General features: G+C 45.6%; 1 protein-coding gene across 7 annotated transcripts in view; it reads right to left on the bottom strand.

Moving 5' to 3' along the window:
- Positions 1–12,123, bottom strand: part of LOC119437021 (cytochrome P450 4C1-like) — a 212,154-nt gene that overhangs the window by 114,937 nt on the left and 85,094 nt on the right. The window contains exon 11 of one of the 7 annotated variants that reach the window (XM_037704081.2): positions 11,199–11,761. The exons of the other annotated variants lie outside the window; for them this stretch is intronic. Within the exon in view, the coding sequence (XP_037560009.1) occupies positions 11,586–11,761 (176 nt within the window). The 3' untranslated portion in view covers positions 11,199–11,585. Of the gene's footprint in view, positions 1–11,198; positions 11,762–12,123 lie in introns of those variants that run through there. 7 annotated transcript variants of the gene reach the window in all.

Raw genomic sequence — 12,123 nt, 5'->3', positions numbered from 1 at the left:
TCCACCGACCAACGAGATTGCCGGGAGAGAACTGAAGGTTCTGGTGGCGACAGTCGTAGCGAATCTTTTGTAATGCCCGAGTCGCTGTAAGTCGATCATAGGCGATCTGGCGAGCCATACGAGCCCGATCAACGGGACTTGGGCGTATTCCGTGGTGCTTCGCGACGCCGAAGGTAGCAGGGTGTCAAAAGGAAGAGGGGGATGGCGATCAAATAAAACGTAGAAATGTGATAAACCGGTGGTATCATGACATGAAGAAAGTTGTACGCAAATGTCACGTAGGGCAAAGTGCTGTCTCAATCCCGATGGTCTGCGGAAACGTACATAGACAACATCTCTGTAAGGGTGCGATTTAGATGAGTCAGTCCATTCGTTTGTGGATGATATGAACTTGTGGGTGATATGAGCTTTTGTTCGGTGGAGCAGGAACGAAGTACGTCTTCGGCAACTTGGGACAGGAAGTAGCGGCAACGATCTGTCAGCAGCTGCCTTGGCGCGCCGTGTTGAAAAATCACGTCCTGAAGTAAAACCTCTGCTACATCTGAGCACAGCTGATGGGCAGGGCTCGTGTACTATACGACGCATAGCGCGTCGTGTAATCTGTTGCAACGGCTATCCAATTGTTCCCTTTTATGAATGTGGGGAATGGGCCAAGAAGGTCCATGCCGACACGGAAGAAAGGCTCCATGGAAACATCGATAGGATGAAGGGGGTCAGCAGGTTGTGCACATAGCCTCTTTCACCGCTGACCGAGGTCGCACAGAGTGGTACAGGCCTGGCCAGAAGAAGCGACGTCGCACTCTGTCTTAAGTGCGAGAGGTGCCAAGGTGTCCGGCAGTGGGTGAGTCATGGAGCTCAGCAAGAACAGTAGGAGGGAGGTGACGAGGGGCAACTAGCAGTAAATCTGGTCCATCGGAGCTGATGTTTCGCCGGTAAATAACGTCGCCATGGAGCACAAACATTCTGATTGAACGATCTGATTGGACAGAAGTTAAGCGCTCGATAATCGACCGTAGAGAGTCGTCCTTTCGCTGCTCAGTAACGATGTCGCGAAAGTTAAAAATGGCCAGAAGGGAAGTGTCGGCATCCTGTTTGGCGTTGTCAGCAGGATCGACTGAGTGACGAGACAAGCAGTCGGCGTCCAGATCTAAGCGGCCGGACTTGTATATCACAACGAAAGAATACTATTGGAGTCTGAGCGCCCAGCGGCCAAGGCGGCCAGTCGGGTCTTTCAATGAAGATAGCCAGCACAGGGGCTGGCTGGCTGTCCGTGATGACAGAAATAGGACGGCCAAACAAGTAAGGGCGAAATTTAGCCACTGCGCACACCAGAGCGAGGAACTCGTGCTCGCTGATAGAAAAATTGTGCTCTGAAGTGGACAAGAGGCGACTGGCGTAGGCGATGACGCGCTCGTCTCCGTTTTGTTGTTGGGCGAGGACACCACCTATCCCACGGCCACTGCCGTCTGTACGAACTTGAGTTGGTGCAGATGGATCAAGGTGGCCGAATATCGAAGGCGTTGTCAACGAGGGGATGAGGATGTAGAAGGCGTCGGCTTGTTAACGGCCCCAAAAGAACACAGTGTTCATATTGAGAAGGTGGGGCAGTGGCCGGGCGATATCCGCAAAATGTTTAACAAACCGACGGAAATAGGACCATAAACCTATCAAGCTGCGCATGTCTTTTGCTGAGCAGGGTACAGGAAGGTTCTTGACTGCATGAAACTTATCGGGATCAGGATGTATACCGGCAGCACTGACAAGGTGGCCAAGAACTTTGATTTTGCGGTGTCCAAAATGCCACATAGAAGAGTTAAGTTGAAGACCAGCCTTCCTAAAGACTTCAGGCATTGCGGCCAAGCGACTGAGGTGACTCAAACGTAGGGGAAGTACGATGACATCGTCCAGATAACATAGGCAGGTGCACCCCTTATAGCCCCGAAGGAGAGAGTCCATCATTCTTTCGAAAGTTGCTGGGACATTACAAAGTCCGAAAGGCATCACCTGAAAATGATAAAGGCGGTCGGGTGTTACGAAAGCGGTCTTCTCATGGTCGAGTTCATCAACCGGAATCTGCCAATAACCGGATCGGAGGTCGATTGAAGAGAAGTATTTGGATACGTGAAGGGAATTGAGGGTGTCATCAATCCGGGGAAGATAGTCTTTTTCGTGATCTTGTTCAGTTAACGGTAGTCGACACAAAATTGCCAGCTGCCACCTTTTTTTTTTTCTTTTTGAGCAAGACAACCAGCGATGTCCAAAGACTCAAAGAGGGCTCAATTACACTTTTCGTTAAAACCTTGTCTATTTCAGCTGGGACAACGTGCCGTTATGGGTGAGACACGCGATCAGGACGTCGGCGGATATATTACTAGCTTCATCGGTGTCAATCTTATGGGCCACAACGGAAGTCTGTCCCAGTGGACGATCCTCACATTCAAAGACGTCGCGATAGGCACCAGGACGCGACAGAGATCGGCAGCCTGTTCGGGAAACAGTTCATGAGCGATCGTCTTTGAAAATATGCCAGGATCGTAGGTTGCGGAACTGATCGGACGGCAGGTGGCTACAGACGAGGAAGGCACATTCAATACAGAGATGGTGGTATCGCCCATGGGAGAAGCGTTGCCAAGCGACATGCCTTTCGGGATAATTTGCGTACGTAAAATAAAGTTTAGAGCAAGAAGAGATACATGGTTGTCAGCGATGGTTGCAATAGTATCAGGAAAGGTAACTTTGTGTAGCAGGAGAAGGTAGACGTTAGGAGTCCACACATACTAAACATCAGGAACAGATGGGAAGCACGTCAAAGGTGACCTGACATGGTGACTTGAGGCGGCAACCTTAGGAAATATACAGAACATAAACGAGGCTCAGCTGATTTTGGAGGACAGTAGTGATTAGGCAGCTCGAGTTGGAGGAGGCCAGCAGCACAGTCAATGAGTTCTCAATGGTCTGATAAAAAGTCGAAGGGAAGATCAAGTCCTGGGAACACCGTTCAAGAACAGCAAATGAAACGGAAGTGTTGAAACCAGCAGCAGTTATTCGGGCCGTGCACATGCCAAGGATAATGGTCGTTGCTCCATCGGTGACCCGGGTAACATGAGATGCGGCAGGTGTAAGCGCTTTCTTCAGGCGGCAACGAAGATTGTTGCTCATTACCAAATTATGGGCTCCAGTATCAACAAGCTCTGAGACATATAGACTGTCAACTTCTACATCGACTATATTGCGTCTATTCGGCCGGGTAAGAGGTGTTGGCGGAGACGTCGACAATGTAGCATCACCTCCAGGAGCTGCATCTTTTAGTTTTCCGGAGATACACGCCCATGCCGGAAAGACGGCGATAAGCTACAGGACTGGGATGACCTGGACGACGGGCGACAGCTTTGCGGCGAACGGGACTGGTGACTGCTCGGTGACGGTGAGCGACGTCGCCATGTTTGCGGCTGCAAATGCTCGGCTTGCGGCTGAAAAAGGCGAAAACTTCCATTTGGGCGAGGCTGTTCGAGAATGGCATCGAGGACCAGCGGTTGCGATAGTATCGGGTGACTGACCAACGCGGCGACAACTGAAGCATATAGGTCGGTCATCCGGTGTTCGCCACTCTGCCATGTTGTGAGAACCTCGAGGGATCCATTCATTTTGGGTATGCACGGGCGGAGGACGTTCGGTTGGCCGGGAAATGGTCACGGTGGAAACTGACTGAAAGCCGACAGGTCATGTCACTCGTGAGCGCTTGGAATTGGAGCGCTTAGAGGCAGCGCTTTCTAGCTGGGCTGTTGCTTTTGATCACAATCATATGTAAACTGGAGTAAGTGGACAGAATTCACGCATTATTGCTTTTCAGGTGTGCTTCCGTGACGTTTTAAACCAAAACTTTTCTTCCCTGCTATCCCGGGTTGTTGTCAAAAATGGTTATCTTAAACAGCTCTTATCACCGCTCTTCCCTCAACAAATACTACGCATCGCCTTACTCCTCGTAACTTTGCGTTAACGTTAAAAACAATTGTATGAATTTCGTCTTGTTGTGTAGGATTTATTTAGCAGCTTCAGTAAAGCTTCTGTTCACGTAGATTCCAACATTTGCGTTAGGCTGCGAAACTTTTTGGCATCTACTGGTGGCCTCAAGAAGAGCACACATACTTTGTTTTAGTCTTTTCGTGCAGCTCCGGAGCAAAGTCGAGTTTTCGCGCCACATAAGTTTATGCTCTCTTCGTGTCAATATTCTTCAGTTATGCAAACAAACGTTATCTGGTTCGAACCAGCTTAAAAGATTATTTTTTTCGCTCCGGAGTTGAAGCAGAACTAAACCATTTTCGCTGAACTAGAACGAAGGCCGGAACAAAAAAACTTTCGGTTCGACACTCTGCTGAAAACTGTTTTAGGATAGAGAAAGCCTTGGGAAGCCCTTGAGAAAGCACGCGCTTTCGCCTCGCCAATTTTCATGCGTTCTCACACCCAGTCATTCAGTAGTTGCCATACAACTTAATAGCGCTGCTGTTAAGCAACCCGTCGCAGAGAAGATCTGCACTGAGCGGCGTAGCAGGGAACATTACAGAAGAATGTTGGAATGGAAGGCAAATATAGAACGTGTGGCCGAATATTCAAGCTTTAGTCGAGAAATATTTACTTTAACCTTGAAGACATACAAGAAAAAGAGGGTTGTGCGGGGGGTTGTGTGGCCTGGATAATATGCGAGACATTGCGACTGAAGAACCTAGGAGAGCGTTTGTGGTATCAGTACCATCTGCAAAGACTGTGGCAGAATCTGCCGCATTGTGGAGGAGCATTTGCATTTTTGGCACTTCTGTGCCTGTCTATTGTCGCTTTGGGCATCCCGTTGTGTGTGAGAAGTGTTCATTGCCTTCCTCTTCGCATAATACTTTTCCTTATATTCGCATCCTCATCCCAAGCCATGTAATAGGGTAGCAGATCGGACGTTCTTCTGGTTGACCTCGCTAGCTTTCATCTGTATGCCTTCTCTCATCTTCTTTGTGAGATGCGTGTGAAATGTTTGCGCACGGGGAGCAGCGTCCCATCAGACTCATCAGACTGCACCTCGTGCTTTGAAACGATATTAAGTCATGATTTCGAAGATTGTTTTGATACTGGTTTAAATACAATTACGCAGCGGCTGCTTCTGAAGAAAGCGACCCGAAGTGAAATTAAATTTGCTAGGTCTGACATCGTGCCGTATTTTGCTCTGATTTAGCAGCTCGTGGGTGCGATTTGACTTACCATTTGTTTTAGTTTTTTTTTTCACGCTTTCTATGCCCATTTTAAGCTCGCAGTTGAACTTTGTCAGTTCACGTGTTCGACCACTGCCTACACTGTAGAGACAGCAAGGATGCAATAGAAAGGGGCTGATAAGAAAAACATTAATATGAATAGAGTGCCACAAGGATCTCGAGTGCTAAGACCCTGACTGAGCATACACTAATCACCCGGCGCCATAGAATGTTATCCAACAGGTTTTCTAGCTCAGAACGAAGTCAGAAGTTTCCCGCGTGCGGACGCGAGTTTTCATTTCATTTCTCTTGCATATGTATGTGCGTGAAATACGTGTGCGTAAAATAAGCTCACAGCAGCCACCTTCGCACCTATGAGAAGTTCCGTGTTGCAGATATCCTATAAATAACGCCAGTTTAAGAGTAATAGAAAACAATGGAGACATGAATTATTGTGGCACTGAGAAGTTCTGCCCAAGGCTGAAAATGAAAAACAAAGCCACACATCTCACGTGGTCTGTGGAAAGACTAGGGTGTGATTGCTTCTCCTGTCTCGCCTTTTTAGGTTTCCGGTTGCTTATGTTTAATGCGATGAATAACAAGGTGGGAAGAATGATGCTATATTTCCTGTTTTCCTTTGAGTACAATGCAGCGAATAGCATGAAGCGGAGACGCGATATATTTCGCGGAAACTTGAGAAAATGTTTAAAAGAAAGGACCAGCCGAGAAATATGGGGAATGTTTTTTTTAATTAGAGAAATCTCCACTGTGCTTTTCTTGTGGGCAGATATATGCGCATTAGAGAGGGCTCTTTTCTCTTGTTGGGTCGTTAATATTTTGCTTCATAAAGTAGCTTTGCACGGCTTTGAAGGTGCGCATTGCCAAGTAAATTCCGGCGTTTTCGGTTTCATGAACGGGACTTTTGTTCAAAGATATACGCAAAACAGAAACGAGTCAAGGAGGCATAACTGCAGAGCCAGAAATGCGAAGAAGACGGGACAAGGCTGCATTACCCAGTCTTGTTCTTCATCATTTTGTTTTCGTGTTTCGATAACGTTTTATTCGTCTGTTCATAGTGTGCCCATCCCTCTCCGCCCTGTGGGAGGACCTTCATTCCTCGAGAATATAGTTAGTCACTTCCGGAACGTAACATTGACTTTTAATGTATGCACAAGCTCACGTTCGTTTACAAAAATAAGGCCGTTGCTAGTTAAAAACACACTTTTGATGCACATGATATTAAAAAAAACGACAACATATACCTAGATACACGGGACGAGCATTATCCCATGTGTTTTTGTACGGGTTGTCGCTTGCTTCGCTCTAAAACTATTGTAAGCCTACGTAAACTGCAACCCCCAAGTCGCACAAGCCACAAAACCATATCGTGTTTACCGGTGAAATGAACGTTGTCATGTCAAAGGAACGCAATGAACGGTTTTTCGACGAGATGAGCCAACTGCAGAAATTTACAACGCCTCACCGAACGTTTCATGTGCGCCGAGAAGTCTTCCAGGTATATATATAATATATATTGCCTGAGGCCGATAGCCAAATTCTCGTTAATGAGCTGGTCTACTCGAAGAGGCGGACATTACTTTCACAAAAAATTGAAATGCATAATCTATAAATAAAAAAATTCACTAATTAAGTTTTTATCTAATTACCTGATGACCCATATTGCAATTTACAAATTGTAGCCATGGAGTTCGCCAGACGGAACTACTTGAAATTATTTGTCAGGGTGACACCAGTTTCGAGATATTAATTTCCGAACTTTGCGGAGAAATCCATGGACGTTACAGTTAAGTTTGTGCATCAAAGCATAAAACGACGTTTTGTTAAGAAACTAACTGGAACGCCAATGGATTTCTCCGCAAAGTTCAGGAATTAATATCTTGAAACTGGTGTCATCCTGAGAATTATTTCCAAGTGGATCCGCCTGGCGAACTCCACAGATACAATTTGTAAATTGCAATATGGACCATCAGGTAATTAGTTAAAAACTTAATTAGTGAATTTTTCTTAATTATTCCATTATGCATTTCAAGTTCTTGTGCAAGTAATGTCTTGCCTCGTCGAGTAGACCAGCTTATGAACTAGAATTGTGCTATCTGCTGCAGGCAACCTTTACGAATTTTTGAAAGTGTTCACTGAAACACCCTGTATATATATATATATATATATATATATATATATATATATATACTTTCCGGACCGCCACGTAATCCTTGCGACGTTCGAATTCATTCATAAGTATACATTGTTAAATGTTTCGAAACGTTGACGTTGTCTATGCTCCCCGATTCTGGCAAGGGAGCATAAGTAGCGACACTCACTGTTATGCTCTCCGTCAATGCTCCCTGCGGGGAGCATAGACGCAACCTATACAGCGACTCTGGAAACATTTTACATCGCAGTGCGCACATGTTGTCACCGTATTAACGGTTCGCGGCCGCACCCGCTGGCTCCGCCATTACAATTAGTTCCCACCAGACAGCGCACATAGGGGCGATTTGTTTTAGTTAGCTCATTGTTATTTTGATTTTGTTCTTGCTTTGAGTGTGCAAACTTATTGAGCTTGGGCCAGTCGAGAACAGCCTCCAGCCGTGCTCCAGGATTTTAATCCCAGTTGACGAACCCGTGAATTTAGTCAGGGCTTCGTCAACTTCTACAGTTGTACAGAATCGGGTAAACAAAAATATACAGAACGGTGGAAAATGAAACCCTGTGGTAGCACTCCATGTGCGTCGATTTAGGTCGCGATTGACTCCAACACACTCGAAAATTCCCTTGTGACAGGAATTTAACAAAACAACACAGTTACACAACCGAAAGGGACTCTCGTGCCGTAAGCAGTTTAGTGCGGTGTACATGATAAATTTTCAACAATCTGGACCGGTAATCGTGAAGCAGTTTGTCTGCTAGAGTGATTTGTAAGAAAATATATCGACTGATAGTGATTGCGGAGATAACATTAGCTAACGCAGCCAGTCAATAATAAACAGCTCTTACGACATAAAACACGGAAGAGAAAAAAAACGGCTCTTACAACCGAGACCTTTTGTGAATTTGACCCCTGGTGCTTGCAGAGGTGCGTGTCAAATGCAGAACCATCTGCTTATTTCTTTATTCGCAAATTCTCTGAACACGGACGCCTGCAGAGGCGGCAGTAATATCAAACCAAGTCATGGTGTTTTTAAATCCTACAAAGCGCGCATAATGAACTCTTCAGCAAATTAATTGTGTACGAAGCCTCGGAATGATATCTGTTGTTAGCAGCGTTATAAGAACTTTATTTGCCTACTTCATTCTCAAGTGTATCAAGTATAAAAGAACCCTTTTAGTCGAACTAATGCAAGCGGCACTCTTTTATCACAGGCCACCCAACTCCACTCTCCCCGCCCCTCAATGAGAGTACCTTACATTACTTTATAAAGAAAATGATTATTATTAAGGCACTCATGTTATTTTATCTGAAGCTGCGCAGGAAATGCCCTTACTTTCAAGTCTATTCCAATGTTAACGACAGAGTTATGGAAGTTCTTTTGCTAGCTCTGTCCTCATCTAACCATCACACCATTCCCTTGTTCCCGAGTGCCGCTCACATATGCTGGATGACTGTACGACATTGTCTCACGTACCTGGACTTCCTGCACGAGGATGATTGGAGCCTGACGAGACATTTCATTACATCAAGGTGAATCAGCGAATAAGGCTATTTTGCCCAGCATATACACTTTCTAACTTTGCAAGGAACATGTGTGAGCTACGATCTATAGTTACACAGATTTTGAAAGGTCGTTAGTGTTATACTTAAAACTTTATCTCGAAGTGTCTGAATAAAATGCATTTGATTTTTTTTACTTTATTGAGTAACTATTAACACTTTTCATTGGCGCTAGCGTTCCGGAGAACAATACAACAAAGTTTTCCCAATTAACCTATAACTGGGATAAAACGCATTTTACTACCATCAGTAGCTTTATCACTGTAGAAACTACGCGCGCTTAGGTTGTGTGTGAAGGTGCGCACCTAGCAGGTGCCTGATTAACCAAGGGCATGACAATGAATGAGCTCCGCAGGTTCGCACGGAGAAATACTTCAGATACATTCTCGTTGTCCGCGAGTCATATATTGTTCTCATCGTTACGCTCTTTAGCTTCGGCGTGCATTAGATGTATGCTCCTCCCTTGTTAACTTTTTATCACACACGTTCCGATGACTCAGCGGATATGGCATTACGCAGCTGATGTGTCGGGTTCGATTCCCGGCCGCGTGTGCTTATATTCAGATGCACGCTTCCCCTCGTAATCAAAATCCTTACTACGATATGCCTCATAGCCCACGTGTTTCTTTTGGACTCTAAACTCAATGTATTTTCCCCCCAAAATTTTATGAGAGCCATAGAGCAAGCGAAGCTTGATCTGCTCCTCGTTGACAGCGCATGTCCGGCTATGCGCCGAGTTTCGCGGTGACCCTCAGCTAAAATTGAGTGAAAATTTGGTTGCAGTGGATTAAAAAACTGAATACCTCAAGTATTTAGAAGCTATTTCATGCATTGCCCCAAAGATTCAAGATTTAGTTGCAGAGAGCTCCGCTTGTTATTCAACAAAATGTTCGTAATACGTACAGTTATAAAATTTTCTTGCTACGTGTATGAGGCAATGGGCCCCTTTATGCTGACTTGCCGCTATTGGCCAAGTCGTCTGTTTTGTGTCGGAGTACACCAGACCCCCAGCGCATTCTTTATTATTATCAGAAAAAAAAAACACGCAGCAGAAATAGAAGAGATTTACGTCACACGTTAGCATGAATATTTTAGAGATCGTTGCATATGGTTCCTCGCATCGCGCATTCGATAAAGTTGGAATGACTCAGCTCACATGCGTTTGCTTCCCGTTATCTGTTACCTTCCTTTGTTTTGTTCATGGTCTCCGGTATAAAAGCACACCTTGCTCACTAAACACAATAGAGCGGCTGAGAAAACTCCTCGTCGCTTACAACGCCGTGGTGCCTACGTCACGCGTGAGGAGGCCTAATTGCCGTCACACACCGTGACGTCAGTACTTCAAACGCTCACGCTGCCGTTGATATTGTCTCTCGAGGTAATTTTTTTAAAGCCATGCTTCAGAACTCAAGGTTGCACAAGAATTCGGGACTCGCTGCGTTATGCGAAACTTATTATTCGTGCTTCCGGTAAACGCTTGCCCTTGACGCGTTTATTCATTTTTATGGCGTCTTGACGTCTCTCGGTGTAGCTACATCCCTGTGTCACGAGGATTCCCACCTTGCGGATTGCAAGAACTCTCTTAAAAACTTTTTTCTTCTTTTGTTTGTAGCAGTGTGTTTAGGCGATGTAGACTATGCATTAGCGAACGTAGCTGAGAGGTGATGGCCGAAAAAAAGTTTAATTGTTGCCCGGCGACAGACGGGACCTAGTTACAAAAAGCAAAAGTCAGTAGCACACCACCAAACACGTGACAGCACACCAAGAACGAAAGGTGTGTACTGCATGCCTGATGATGAACCAATTTCTGGAGAACGCGATCAACACAGACGTTGCCTTCCGTATCTGCTTGCGTCTCATCCGCAATCATTGGGCTTTCAGCTTGCACGACGAATTCCAAAATAACATAACGACAAAAATGAAGCGAACGTGGCTCTGTAGAAATTAACTGGCTTGTTCCTAAGCAACAAAATTATTATCAGTTGTTAAACTCGAACGCGAAATTTCCGCCAAATGAAAATATATCCAAATTCTCCAATATTTTGTACCTCTGACGAGCCATAATAGCAGACACATGACAGTACTGATAGATGAAAAGTGTAACCACGCCCGTCTCATAACTTCGCTCATTGTGGTTCTACGGCAGGTATCAACATAGTGTAAAGCAATACAGAACAGACAGACAATGAAGAAAATTTCAAAACAATATGTGTATTATTTCGAAGGTTGGCCTCAACTTTTCATTATAATGGCTCTGGCAATTCATCAAACAACGCTCAACGTAGCAATTACCACTCGGTGACGCAGACCAACGTTGCACGTCCGGTAGTTACATAGCGTGGTTCACCGCGGTAAAACGCAGCGTGCGCACGCTAATCGGTGTAACTCTATGCGAGAGACACATTTACCGTTCCCCAGTGGTCGTCTTGCTCGCCTTGGCTGTGTCTTGTCGTCGTCTTGTCGCACTTGGCTGTGTCTCCAAGCAAGACCGCGCGTGGCTTGGCAGCCTCGGCACTGTGTAAGCACGTTCCTCTTGTTTCACGCGCTCGCACACAAACAACCACTGACACAAGATCACGTTCGGAAAGCACGCAATCACACGTGCCGGCAAATAACTGGTCGGTTCATGCGTACTGGCCAGGCTTCCTGCGTCGAACCCAGACGCGGAGTCCTCCCTTGACCTTGGTCACCATTTCGGTGCTCACTTTGAGCCGGTCCAGGGGCCAACTGGCCTTGAACGTGTAGCGAAGCAGTACCTTCGCCAGGACGACTTTGCCTTGGCGATAAGCGAAGCGTTGACCTGCAGGCAGAGGCAAGCGGATATTATCCATAATGTATGGCGTAAATGACATAATCAAGGACAGGCACACAATTTAATTCTGGTGAGTACATATTTATTTCTGGTGGCTTAGAAGGGTGGCGTGAAGACATTAGTTTACCCAGTGACAGAATATACGAGTAAACGTTAATCATTGTACTCGCTTTCTTTGAAATACAGCTGCAATTACCGATTCGTAATCACTGTAACCCACAACTACGCGAAATGAAGCTGTACAATTGTTCCACATAACACTTTCACCTAATTCTTCACTGCATCATTCATTTACTTGTGCGCACAAGTGCACAAATGGATGACGGTATGCTAAAACGTTGATCTCGCAT

The sequence above is a fragment of the Dermacentor silvarum genome, chromosome 1, assembly GCF_013339745.2.
Source record: "Dermacentor silvarum isolate Dsil-2018 chromosome 1, BIME_Dsil_1.4, whole genome shotgun sequence".
Lineage (NCBI taxonomy): Eukaryota > Metazoa > Arthropoda > Arachnida > Ixodida > Ixodidae > Dermacentor > Dermacentor silvarum.
This window is presented reverse-complemented; position numbering and strand designations above follow the sequence as displayed.